The 14252-nt window shown below is 43.7% G+C and overlaps 1 protein-coding gene and 1 long non-coding RNA gene across 6 annotated transcripts in view; one reads left to right on the top strand and one right to left on the bottom strand.

Annotated features, from left to right (window-relative positions):
• Nucleotides 1-14252, top strand: part of LOC147014182 (macrophage mannose receptor 1-like) — a 99300-nt gene that overhangs the window by 45966 nt on the left and 39082 nt on the right. For all 5 annotated transcript variants that reach the window (XM_085851939.1, XM_085851936.1, XM_085851937.1 and 2 more), the window contains 4 exons: nucleotides 1115-1226; nucleotides 9312-9472; nucleotides 9679-9775; nucleotides 14001-14230. In XM_085851939.1, the coding sequence (XP_085708065.1) occupies nucleotides 1115-1226; nucleotides 9312-9472; nucleotides 9679-9775; nucleotides 14001-14230 (600 nt within the window). The remainder of the gene's footprint in view (nucleotides 1-1114; nucleotides 1227-9311; nucleotides 9473-9678; nucleotides 9776-14000; nucleotides 14231-14252) is intronic.
• The window catches only part of LOC147014183 (uncharacterized), a 60936-nt gene that overhangs the window by 8263 nt on the left and 38421 nt on the right, over nucleotides 1-14252 (bottom strand). The gene's annotated exons all lie outside the window — the stretch shown is intronic.

Raw genomic sequence — 14252 nt, 5'->3', positions numbered from 1 at the left:
TATGACCTCCACCACCAAAAGTGAAGGTGGATATGTTTTCACCCCTTTCTGTCTGTTTGTTTGTTACTTGCAAAATCGAAGATTTTTTTTAAGTATATTGGTGAGTCGATTTTGTTATTCTGTCTGTCTGTTTGTCTGCCTGTCGCCTACAGGTCACAGTTTTAAACCGATCTTCACAAAACTTCACCACATAGTAGAGTTTGTCATAACGAAGAAGCCTTTTGTTTTTGAGGTCAAAAGGTCAACATTGGCCCAAGGTCAACAACTTTTGTGAGATTTCTGAAATCCTCAATTTTCATCTGATTGACTTGAAATTTGAAGAGGATTTTCATATCAGGTCACTGAATTAAACTAGCCAATTATTTTTGGGGTTCCACATAGGCCAAAAGGTCAACATAGGCCGAATTTATAAAATTGACAATTTTCATCTGATTGACTTGAAATTTGAAGAGAATTTATATTCCAGGTCACTGAATTCAACTAGCCAATTGTTTTTGAGGTATACATAGACCAAAAGGTCAACATAGGCCAAAGGTCAACAATTTAGGTGAGCTTTCTGAAGTCCTCAATTTTAATCCGATTGACTTGAAATTTGAAGAGGATTTATATTTCAAGTCACTGAATTTAACCAGCCAATTGTTTTTGAGGTCAATATGGACCAAAAGGTCAACATAGGCCCAAGGTCAACAATTCGGGATGTATTTATAAAATCCACAATTTTCACTTTATTGACTTGACATTTGAAGAGGAGTTGCGTATTCGTCATTGAATTCAACCACCAATTATTTTTGAGGTCAAATTTGTTTTTTTCAGATTTTGCAAGTATCGTGCTCTGCATGACATCTTCTTGTTTGTTTGCTTGTTTGTCTGTGTACAGGATATCTCAAAAAGTTGTGGATGGATCCAGATGACATTTTGTGGACAGGTTGCGTGTGCGACATGGACGAACTGATTAGATTTTGGTGAAGATCCGGATCTGGATCCGGCTACTAGAATTTTTAAAGTGATTCTTCACTTCAACTTTTTTTTCTTCAATCCTTTCTATCATATCCTCACTTCCCCACTCCCCGACCACCCCAAACCCACACATCATAATTGTTTCCTTCCGTGTCAGTGCTATCTGTCAGTTACGGAAAGGCCAGACCGCAAGAGCTGGAAAAATGCACGGGATTCATGCAAGGCTCAAGGAGGAGATCTCGTTTCCATTGCAAATGTGGATGAGCAGAGTGAGTGCTTTTAATTCCTCATATTAAACATCATATTTCAAATCTGGGAGAACTCCCAGCTTCACACATACTCACCCTCCCAATGTTTCCTACCTGCATAGATTCATTGCCATATTCTGCCAATTGTGGAATCATTTCTCTTCCTCCATTGTCTCATCCTCTTCACTTGGCTGTTTCAAATGCACGACCCATCATTACATCATGCGCTCACCCATACACATCCACGATATCTTCCTCACATGAAGTTTTCTCATCTCGGTATTCTGTGGTCCATTCTTACTAATTTTTGTGCTGTGTCCTCACCCCTCCACACCCACTTCTGGTTGTTTGTAAACCTGCTGCCTTTTGTGGTGCAGTTTTTCCATGAGCCGAGAACCTCACATAAAAAAAAGAATCAGGATCACACTTCCAGGGTTCAGATTCGGTTTTTATCTCCACCACCGAAGGAGAAAGAGGTTTTGTTTTCACCTCTGTCTGTTGGGTCACCGAAATAGGTGACCCTTATTGTCAGTAATTCTGTCTGTTTGTTTGGATGTTTGTTCGTTTGTCATCAGCATAATTGGTAGTAAACGTGGGCCGATTTTGACCAAACTCGGGTGGTAGGTACATCTTATGACCTAATGCTTTGGAAACTGTGATGGTTGCTAGGGACGCTTTGGTTCCCTAGCAACAACCAAAAAAACCTTCAAAATCGGTACCGTTCACGCGAAATCAATTCCGAAAGCCATTATGCATTATGAAATTTGGCACGAATGATCTACAGGTGATGCTCTATCAAATATATTCCGGTTTTTGTGATATATGGAATATTTTACCCGCAACACCCCCTACAATTAGGGTATGCGCGAAAATTGACGAAAATTGAAACTTTGCAGGTTCATGGTACTCAATGAGTACTACAACTTTGCCTCAGGACATATTGACCGATTTCGCTTAGGTCAGGGGTCAAAGGTATGTGAGATCGATGTGCAAAAATCGATAACATGTGAGAGCTGGAGGTGCCTTCACGCCAAATGCTACTCCTCCTGGGGTTATGGTCGGATGGTCATGAAAATTCACACTAATCGTCTGGAATACATTGTACACAAACGGTCGAGCCGGATTTTCGATTTAGATCTTTGTTCACCCACGGAACCCCCTCGAACTTTGGGGATTTCCGATTTCAAACTGCATTTTTGGTACTTTTATTCAAATGGATACCGAGTAGTTATCAGTGGATGGAACTGGATGAGATTTGATATGCATAATCTTAAGGTGATTCCCTATCCGCTATATGACATCCATTTTGCTCTAAATCTTATAGTTTCCATGCTCGGCGACCCATCGCCGCCTACCGGCTTGTTTGTTTTTCTTATTTGTCCGGGTGATATCTCAGCCACCCTTTGAGCGAGGAAGCTGAAATTTGGGGGGACAAAAGTGAAGATGTGCTTTGGCAAAAACATATTTTTTTTATTTTTTGAATAATCAATCAATTGATTCATTACTTAATTATTATCTATTTATTCATTCCTTATTTATTCTCTCTCTCATCTGGGCAATATCTCAGGCACCTTTTAAGCTTGGAAGCTCACATTTGGACATAACAGTGAACAAGTTATTTGGTTATCAAAAGGTTATTTTGATTTATTGATTAATCAATTATCCATTAGTTATTCATTGAATTCAAAAACTTACAGATTCAGATGAAACAGTGGTGGTTTTGGCATGCTATTAACCAATTTATTAAGAAATTAATTATTTTACGATTATTATTTATTTATTTTAATGATGCAATTAATAAATTGATCAATCTATTATTGTACACCGTTCCCAATTCCGTCTCCATGTGCTACAAAGTGAATAAATATCATTTGTACACATTCACCTCAGGAAGTGCACCGCTCCCTCCCAATTCCGTCTCCATGTGCTTCAGTGCGGCATCGCCGGGCGTCGAAAGCACCCCGGCAATGTCGTGCGCTGCGGGATTTGTTATCTAGTTATTTGGTACTTTGAATACCTCTACTTGCTATGTTTCCATCTATTTTCGTAAATATTATTTGTGATTTTGCATGCAAGGTACTACTCAAACGTAGTGGAGAGGAATACAATCTGAGTGAAAATATTACTTCCTTATAGGTCACGGTTGGAGACAAAAGACATCCTACTGACTCCAGCACAGTAATTAGTTGATCATATTCCTCTTTCCTGTTGCATCTCAACATCACACACATTAAAGAAAAAGCAAGGAGGTTGGAGTTGCCATCTCTCTTACCAGTCAAACACTGGTTTTTAGCTCGCCTGTTTGACGAACAGAGAGCTATAGCGATACCCCCGGCGTGAGAGTGAAAATGTTAAAGTTTTGGTGCAAGTTATTTCCTTTCTAATGTTTTTATCTACCACACTTTTTTACTGATTACAATAGACAAATACATATTTTGCTTTAAAATTATTTGGATCAGACTTCACTGCAATGCTTTATAAAAATATTATTAGACTAGTGTTTTAAAAACGATAAATGTATAAATAGGCGAGCATCGGGTGGCTTTGACACCAACTCTCTGGTTATCTCTGTATTGCTCCCTGAACTCAGATATCCATGTTTTTCTTTGTTGATAACTGTGTGGAAGCCAGAAGGTCAAGATCATGGTTGAGAGTTGAATGGGTGATATTTTACGGTTTGATATTGTTGTGGTTACCAAATTCGCAAACCACCATTCAGGTCCCTTAGGTGAGATATCTCGGTAAGTATATGTGTAGTTAGGCCCAAACCCGTTGTCTAGAGGGAATAAATGTCATTCATGCGTGCTGCGACTCTTCAGGATAGCCGTTTTTCTTTTACTATCTTTATTTTGGACCAACCGCCATGATTACCACTGCCAACCGCGTCTCAACAGTCATCACAACATCAACCACCCACCGCGGCGCCGCTTCACCACAGCACCCATGACCTTTACCGTCACACCTCGCAACCGTCGCATCGCCACCGTTCTTGCGCCACTTGTGGGTACCGATATTGGACTCGTGCAGGGCGCGCGCCGAACAGCGTGTACAAAACCACGGACTTTCCGCTCCAAAAACGGATCAAAAACGACACACGCCCACTTTTGTTCCGTCCAATCGGTGAGCGAGGGGCGATTTGGCCCCGCCTCCAGGGCGTTGGAGGGCGGTCGCTATATGCAAATTCATGGATCAAAATGCATTCACGCCCACTTTTTCTCGGGCCAATGGGGAGCGAGGTGAAAGGTCGAAGGCAGGGGGTCAAAGGCGAAGCCACGGGGCTTATATAAGCGGCTGCGTTCGTCAGAAAAGGGTCGTCGTGTGCGTTGGAGTTGAGTGCAGTTGGGAAGTTCGCAGGAGGAAGAGTTCGGAGTTGGAGTCGGAGCGAAGAGGACGGAGCTGTGGAGAGGTGGCGGCGGCGAAGGCAGACGAGGGGGTGCTCGCGTCGGTGCCGGGAGCTGCACACCAGGGAGGCCGACGGCGCGACCTGGTCGAGGTGGAGACGCTCGTCGCGGGACCCGAGACAGAGTAAAAATCCTCCTTTCCCCGAGCATCAGCAACCCCCTCCTGTTTCCCCCGCGCTGAGATAGTGCGACCAAGGGGGCCCCCTTCCCACCCCGACCAGACACTGTCCGCGAGGCCCGCGGAGTTGAGGCACCACCGCCGCTCCACGTCTCATCACCAGACGGGTAGGCCCGACACGGTCTCGGCCCCAGGCCCGCCTACCCCCTCATCCTGGAGGGTGGTTCTCTTTTCTTTTGCTTTGGGAATGTGTGTTGTCGGCGCCATCTGTGAAGTAAAATTGTATAAGTGTTGCCGTGTGCTCGCGTAATCGGTATTAGATCTGCATTGTCGCATTTGCTTTTTGTCTTCTTTTCTATGTGCTTTTGGTGGAATTGTATATGTGTGCTTTCCGTTCATCGCGAATAAATGTGCTTTATGTTGAACTGTTTCCCGCTTCGCTTCGTCATTTCTCTCATTGAATCCTCATCTTGCTTCACGTAAAGGGTTGGTAGTGGGCTGAATACGCCCGATAATTAATCAAACCGTCGAGGCCGACGATAACACCGCTCGGTTATCCCGATAGTACGGAACGGGTCGCTTAAGTGGCCCGTGTCCGAAGTCGACCTGCGGCGAGGTGCGATCGCCCGGTCTACCCTCCGTGTGGGTACTTAGGTAGGTCGAATTTGGCGAGCAACCCTATCCCACGCGGGGGCCGATTGGCTCGATCGCGGTGAGACTGAAAGGTCCACCCGTGACTGGTTCCCGGCGTTAGTCCGAGAGGGTCACGACTGGATTGTCCGTCCGGTGGGCGACGTGCCGCGATTCGAGTTACGTGGCCGTTCGCACGCCGGCGGGCGCGAATCTGTAACAATATTTTTCCCTTTAAATTATTTAAGATTTCCTACTGTCCATGCCATACTCTTCCCCCAGCTTTCTACACCCCAGGAGGACTGTTGCTGCACATTCCCTTCCACAACCACCTCCTGTTTGTCTGTGTGCTGTACCATCCTCCTTACAGGGAAGACTATTTGTATCTCTGTCTGCCAACATGGACCATCTTACTACCACTCATCCCAACTCTGTCTCTTCCTCACATGCAGTGATTTCAACTGTCACCATGCCAAGTTGCTGGATGTTGGTACCTCTTAACCTTGCCATGACATTGCAGAAAAGGACATCTGTAACTCCATGGGCCTCACCCAATCAATGAACTTTCCAAAGTGGATTTCTCCCAATTGGCACGTCATCCCTTCTGTTAATAAATTTTCCTACTAATATCGCCTGTTCCTCTTCTGCTTCAAAAGGTTCATCTGATCATATGCTTGTGAAAGTTAACATATATCTGGCTGTTGTCAGAGAGATGCTCAGTGTCATAGAATTTGGCAGTTTACTCAAGCTGACAGGCAGAGACTGCGAGCTACCATCTCATGTCAAAATAGTCCTTCATTTCTCCTGATATTGATACTGCCTGTGAATCTTTCCACACAAGCTTACTTTATCTTCTATACATAATTATTCCACCTTGTCTGCAGTTATCCTATCTATCGTCTCGCTCCTGGTACACAGAATCCTGTGTTGCCTTAAAACGACTTTCCTTCTTCTTCCTGGAAGGCAAAACTGACTGAAAGCAACCTCAGATCATTCTACAAACCCTGGAACAAGGTTGTGTCCACTCTCAGAAAATATAGAAACAACATCCTGTCAACCTGAAGGCTAACTCTCAAGCCTGTACGCTCCCCCTCCATCCCTTCCCTCACTTCAAATGGTGCCACAGCTGACTCTGCTTGTGAGAAGGCTGAATGCCTTGATTCTGTGTGGGCTTCTAAATCTTGTGTACCCAATTCCTCACTCCCTACATATACCCTACCCTCTCATACCCAACTGCTCGTCGACACTGCATCTTTCCCACTTGAGAAGGTAAGGTGGAGAGATTTCTGGAAAACCTCGACTCTGTTTCTGCGACAGGCCCAGACGGTATCAGTGCATGTGTCCGAAAAAGCTGCTCTGCTGCTCCTGCTCATCCTCTTTCTGCTCTGTTCATTTGACCATTATGCCTGGTGTTGGCTTAATGGTTAGGGTGGTGGGCCTGGGATCCTGGGATCCTGAGTTCAAATCCCACTCAGCTCTTGAATTAATACCAGGTGGGGTTAACTTGGCCGGTCATCCCTCCAAGGTCAGCAAAATTGGCAAACTACAAACAAACTACAACAAACTACAATTGGTTGGCAAACTACAACAACAACAACAACAACAACAGCGGCACCGTCCCTCACTCAACCCGGTCGCCATTGCCTACGTGTTTTTGGCTGAAGGCATGGGTGGAGCCTCCATCGCCTCAGATTGAGGCTCCGCCCCGAGGAAGGGCATGGAACATTTCCTCCAGCCAATGAGCGAAGGGCGAGCATCACGCACGTGCCCCAGCCAATGGGAGGCCAGCGTGCCGAAAGCTACTACAGAGCCTCTTTGGGGGGCGGGCCTCCGAGACGCCTCGACACACTCCCCGAGATGCCTCGTCCAATCAAGAGGCTGACCACCTCAGGGGCGGCCCCGGCCAGCCAGATCGGATGTTCGCCCCTTGTCCAATCCGGAGGCGAGTCCCTCAGACCGGTTCCCTCAGCCCGCGGGGGAGGGGAAGGATAAGAGTAGGTGGCGAGCCGTCGAGGAGAAGAGAAGGTTCGCCCCGTCATGAAGGAAGGGAGAAAGAGAAGAAGCTTCGTCTTGTCTGCTGGTGTTCTAGTCTACCCGCGAGTGCTCGTTTCGTCTGGTCCGTTCCCGTGCTGGCTGGCGTACGTTGCGTCGTTCTTGGTCCCTGGTGCTTGGTGCTGCGTTGTGGCGGCGGGTTCGAGTCTCGCCACCGCACAAGCTCGACCAGACCGCACGAGGCGGACAGGTTTAAGAATAGGCCCCTGCCCTCAGCTCGCCTTTCCATCCCGAGCCAAAGGGCCAAATAAAAGTCGTGGCCACCATTTCTTTGTGTGTGTGTGTGTGTGTGTGTGTGTGTGTGTGTGTGTGTGTGTGTGTGTGTGTGTGTGTGTGTGTGTGTGTGTGTGTGTGTGTGTGTGTGTGTGTGTGTGTGTGGTGCCAGTCGGTTAAGTAGAACTGTTAAGTTCTTTTCGCTCACTGTACATTGCCTGCATTTCTTTTATTCGGATAACTCTGCTATTTGTGTTCTCCCCTCCCTGATTATTGTTTATAAATAAACCCCCGTGTTAAATGTTCCAGCTCATTTTCTGTGCTTTCTGTCATTGACCCAGCATGGTGCGAATTGAGAATTAGTGAGGCCGTCGGTGCCGTAAATCGTTCATTTGGTCCGGCACGGCTTTGGTAACTCCCGCTCGGTTACGCCCGATCCGAATCGGAAACAGCGACTCGGTTCGGACAAAGTCGGCCGAGGGTGTGGTTTTCCCGGCAGCGAGACTGCGTGGTTATTTAGGTTTATTGGAAATAGAGACAATTAACCATACGCCACGTTGTCGAAATATTGGCGTCCACGGTCCGCTAAGGAACCCGTGACCTTTCGGAGTTGTCCGAGAGTCACGACCTAAATTCCGGGTGTTTGGTGGGAGACGATTCTACTGCTCCACCTCGTGGTCGTTTATCGCCACCGAACCCCGGCCCACAACAATACCACCCGTCACTTTCAAACAGCACATACCATAATTTTAAAAAAATTATAATTTTAAAACAGATTCCCTTGAGGGATGATGACGTGCACTGTGACTGCCACCCCTGTGTACCCACTTTGGAACTGTAACTCTGAGGTGATGGTTACATTTTTATACTTTTGTGAGACTTAACTAAAACAATGGAACACACGTTTATATATCATGTACTACATTCACTTTATCACCATAACATTGTCTATTCCAAAACGACAAAAATCAATTACACCACTGTCGACGGTATCGCCATGGTGGACAAATATCGGTTGATAATGAACGGCTGGCTTGGCAATGGATTAGCGATGTATGTATAGCGATTCGGAGCTCGTCGGTATGAAGCCCAATCATACAGAAATCATTATGACCTGTTCCAAGGCAAGACATATTTGATTTGGCCAAAACAAAATTGCAAATGAAGACACTTGCGAGGTGAATGCTGGCTGACATGGAGTGGGCTTGTTTTTGGTTTTAATTTAATAATCCGGTTAATTATCATCAAAAGGGGGTTTTAATTTACCCAAACACCCAGTTTTCATTCATGCCTTCCCTTGGAGTTCCCTTGGTATGCATGCGTAGCTTAAGGTGGCTCTATTTCATGGTTTTGGAATTATGGAGACACACACACACACACACACACACACACACACACACACACACACACACACACACACACACACACACACACTTCACTTATTATTATTGTAGATTATAGATGTGCTGTGAAATAACTATTGTTAACTATTCCCATATGAAACAACTATTCTAAACTATTACTTCCGAGGCCAGATTCGTTTTAGTATTTCAATTTTTAATGGCTGTTGCTGTCTCTCCTGAAGTTTGTGTAATGGTTTAAAAGAGTTGTGTCGTTTGTGGATGTTTTGGAAGGGAGAAGAAATTATAACACACTGCTTGTCTTTTTCCCCTCCCCCTCCCTCGTTTTTAGTGTTCCTGTTGACACTATTTCCACATAAGCACATTTCCTGGCTCGGGCTGAATGACCTGAACGAGGAAGGGAATTTTGTGTGGAGTGATGGAACACCTGTGAATTACACACACTGGGATTATGGGAGGCCTTATCTCTCAGAGCAACATTTGGATTTTGAGGTGATTTTAGTTGGCATCTTCAGAATTTTGCTAATATACGATTAACCTAAAGGATTCAATTCTATTCATTTGCCACCTTGTTCGCGAACCATTTGTTTCCATAAGATTAATAGCTGGATGGCAGTTTGGCCATTATGTTCTTAATCAAACAAAATTTTTAAAACTTTTTTTTATTCCAGTGATTGGTTCATTATGTCTTATTGCAGCGTCACTGTGTGGCCCTGATGAGCGATGAATCAATTATCCACTGGCATGATGAGTTGTGTGACTTCAAACGAGGATATGTCTGCAAACGGACAACTGGTATGGCTGTAATTTCAATGCAGTAATCAATCTTATTGTTGCATAGAAATTTTGTTTTTTAATCTTTGATGATCTCATTTCCTTCTTGAGAGTGAAGAAATGTGATGGAAATCACTAATGTTTGGCATCGTGCAGTTGGCTGTGCTTTGGCCGAAGTGAAACATTGGAGCAATGTACGTGAGGCGACATCCCAATCATTTTTGAGCCACAGGTTACACCAGTAGCCCGTGTCAACCCATCCATTCCCACATTTTATGATTACAACCCCCTCACCCCATTCCCAAAACACACATCATCCAATTCAAACTCCACTGTCCGTCCCCCACCAAGTCGCTTAGGCCTGGTTTGAATGGCAGAGATAATTGTTTTGGATAGGCGTAACGCGTAATGACATGCTGACATGCTGTCAGCAGTGCAAGTCCTTACCCTGCAGATTCAAGTGTAGTTTCAGAAATTCTTATCTTGCATTGGTATATGGTAAGGAGGCGTTGTACAATGTTATCCGCAGAAGATAGGGAGGTTATTCCGAAAGAGGTGGTTCGGTCGAGGCATCTCATCCAATGTTCTCCTCTGTAAAACTGGGCGGGGCCTAACATGTATGGAAGAATTAAATTTTTGTCTTAACAGACCATAGAAACTTTTGCCTCAGAGTCTTTCACGTGCCCATTTGCAAACTCCAGGTGTGCTGTCATTTACCTTTTTCTCAGGAGTTGCTTCTGTCTGGCCACTCTCCCATAAAGCCTCGATTTGTGAAATGCTGCAGAGACTGTTGTCCTTCCAGCAGTTTCTCCTATCTTAGCGAAGGAACTCTGTAGTTCTGTCAGAGTGGTCATTGTGTTCTTGGTCACTTCCCTGACCAAGGTCCTTCTTGCCCGGTTGCTCAGTTTCATCGGACAGCCAGCTCTAGGAAGAGTCTGGGTCATTCCATATTCTTTCCATTTTCGAATGATGGAGCTCACTGTGCTTTTGGGAACTTTTAACACTCGAAAAATTGTTTTATACCCTTTCCCAGATCTATACCTCTTCACAATTTTATCTCGGAGTTCTACGGACAGTTCCTTGGACTTCATAGTAGAGTTTCTGCTCTGACATGCACTGTCAACTGTGGGACCTTATATTGAAAGGTGTGTTTCTTTCTAAATCATGTTCAATCAATTGCGTTGGCCACAGGTGGACTCCAATCAAGTTCTTGACTCATCTCAAGAATGATCAAAGGAAATTGGATGCACCTGAGCTCAATTTGGAGTGTCATGGCAAAGGAGTTGAATACTTATTGATGCAAACCATTTCAACTTTTCATTTTTATCTCACCTGTACTTTAGTCAGGTGAGCTTATGCGATCGAGCAGTGCCTGTAAGTGAGTGAATGAGTGAGTCATTCCAGTGAGTCAGTCAGTCCATAAACACTTCAGTCATTATCACTTTAACCAAACACACGATTTTGATGAAACTTGGCCACAAGCTTCATATTTGATCCCTAATGAAGGTGTATTGACCGCATCAAAAAAGGGGGACGACGAGGGATTTTTGCGCCCCTCCCCCAATCGGTATTTGCTCCCTTCTCTGAAATGACACAATTTCGATGAAACTTAAAAACCCAACGATGAGCATTGATCGAAAACTTGGAATAATTAATCTTCTATTTAATCAGCCTACATATTGGTGTTGAAACTTTCTTTGTGTTCTGCTTACAGGACCCTAAACTCAAAGTAGGCCTGTAAAATTCTTCCCTTTCTCATGCATATCTGTGATGACCTGTCACGTACACATTTTTAACCTCCGCCATCTTCGAAGATGGATGGAGGTTACTGTTTTCACCCCTTTCTGTTTGTTTGGTTGTTTGTTTGTGAACAGTATTACGGAAAAACTCCTTGACGGATTTCGACGAAACTTGGTGGGGGGGGGGGGTTGGTATGGTCCAAGGATCATGCCATTAGATTTTGGCCTTGCGTGTCCCCCCCAAAAATAATTAGAGAATTTTTTTTTTGCATTTCTACATGTTTTAAGTGATTTCCAACCCCCCCCCCCCCCAAAAAAAAATTGTTGGAGAAAAAAATTTTTGCAACTTTTTTTTCAACAAAATTTCGATTTCTTTTTTTCATTTCTACATGTTTTAAGTGATTTCCAACCAAAAAAAAAACATTTGTTGGAGAAAAAAAAAACAATTTTGCAACTTTTTTAAAAAAAAATTTCGATTTTATTTCAAAAATATTTGAATTTTTTTCCATTTCTACATGTTTTAAGTGATTTCCAACCCCCCCAAAAAAATTTGTTAGAGAAAATTTTTTTAGAAATTTTGCAACTTTTTTTTCAAAAAAATTTCGATTTTATTTTTTTGGCATTTCTACATGCGCATCGATCTAGTTTAGTTTATTCAATCGTGGTTCAGTAGAGTCTGATCCGTTTTGACCTTCAATGAATAGGATATCAGGTTCACTTAAGTGACCCAGCAGTATTGACGGCGGAGGTTTTGCACTCTACCGAGTGCTCCCCCTCTAGTTTCACCTGCAACAACTTTAATATTCACATAAATAAACGTACATGTGGTACCCATTTGTCTTCGGTCTGGTGATGCACTTTCTCAAATGTATTCCAATGGCTGTTTCAAAGTTGTGACATCATAGCCCCCAAAATATCAAAGGGACCTCTCTTGTCCGTTTGCATGTATCGTCTAGCCAAAGGTATTGCTGTAATTAACATCGAGAGGGCTTCCATTCAACCGATCACGCGACCAGATTCTGCACATGAACTAAATGTCAATATTCTATGACATCATTGACTGTTGCTCCTGATTCAGGTGAGCTTCAGGACCCATGGTCCTATTTTTAATTAATTTGTGAAAATTTCTAAAAACAAGTTTTCACTTTGTCATTATGGGGTATTTAGTGTCAATCAGTGACAGTTTTTTTTATTTAATCCATTTTAAATTCAGGCTGTAACAACAAAATGTGAAAAAGTCAAGGAGTGTGAATACTCACTGAAGGCACTGGAGTCAACAACCTACGAGAAAGCGCAAATGATGCAAAACCTTACCATGCCACACCAGTATGCCACTCAACCACACAAAACAGGCACACCGTCGCACAGTGCCAAGCATGCTCTCTGACAAGCTACACTTGCTACCTCACAAAACACACAACCAGCTTGTGTGCACACTCTACCAATACACCACCCAGAGAATTTGGAAAGGATGGGACCATAAGTGTGATAGTTGTGAATGCTTGCATAACCACTCGCATACATCCACACAAGCCGGTAGGCGACATGGGTGGTCACGACATAATTGCGTACCAGTCATACAGTTTTTGACAGATAGGGCTGAATTTTTTTGACAAAGAGGTTGATTATAGTGCGCATAAAAAGCCTGGAAGCCCATTTTTGATTTTCGAAAAAACAATTTTTTGGTGATTTTTCTAAAATTTCAAAGTCCTGTTGCTAGGCAACAGTGGTGTCCATCGCAACGGTGCTCAAAAGCATAGAACTAGATCCTGGTATGAACCTACCTGTCAATTTTCATCAAAATCGGTTGACTCCTCTGGCATCCACAGCTGTCCATTACATACAAACAAACAACAAAAAAAAAATGACGGTAAATAGACACCCTATTTTTGAAGGACTACCATTTGAAAAATAACACCTAAATCAAAAATCGTCTCGAGTAAATTTTTTTAAATATCTCGAAGTGTTTAATTCCGAAGTCTCGTTTCTCCACATTCAAAACTGCAGGACAAGTATTGAAAATACCGTACGCGGTTTTTCGGCCGCTGCATAGCAATGGGTGGTTGCTTAGCAACGAAACTCAAACGTGCACACTCCCAACCATATGGCACCTGTTTGCCAAGTTTCATCGAAATCGGTTTGCTGGTTTGTGCTGTGGAGCCTCGCGTTGTAGACACGCACACACACACACACACACACACGGAAAACCCGACAATAAGAGTACTCTAATGACCACCCAATAATGCTCAATTACACCATTTGAGATAAAGAAAGAAGCAGAACTCCAATGGTGATGGTACAGATTCCTCCAGATATTCTCAGAAGTTCCATGCTGTGATATGTAGCTGGAACCCTATCGAAACTCCAAGCTTAACTCTTTTGTGAACATTAGATAATTCCGATCCCCTTACTCGAATGTCATTATATATATATATATATATATATATATATATATATATATATATATATATATATATATATAATTAAAATGTTATCTCATCTTTTAGATCCGACCATCTCTCCTACACAACCAACTCCTCTGACTGAGCTGGTTCCATTTGGTAAGTCAATGTTTCAGGTCGACCCAACTCCACGGCCCTTTGCTGAGGCGAGAGCAGCTTGTCGACGCAATGGTTCTGACATTGCAAGTGTGATCAGTGTATATGAGCATGCCTTCGTGTCCTTGCTCGCTCGACGGGCAGGTGGGGCCCTCTGGATTGGTCTCAATGCATATGAGGTAGGAACATGGTGAAATTTAA

Source organism: Eptatretus burgeri, chromosome 13, assembly GCF_056783735.1.
Source record: "Eptatretus burgeri isolate ZD-2024b chromosome 13, Ebu_testis_v1, whole genome shotgun sequence".
Lineage (NCBI taxonomy): Eukaryota > Metazoa > Chordata > Myxini > Myxiniformes > Myxinidae > Eptatretus > Eptatretus burgeri.
This window is presented reverse-complemented; position numbering and strand designations above follow the sequence as displayed.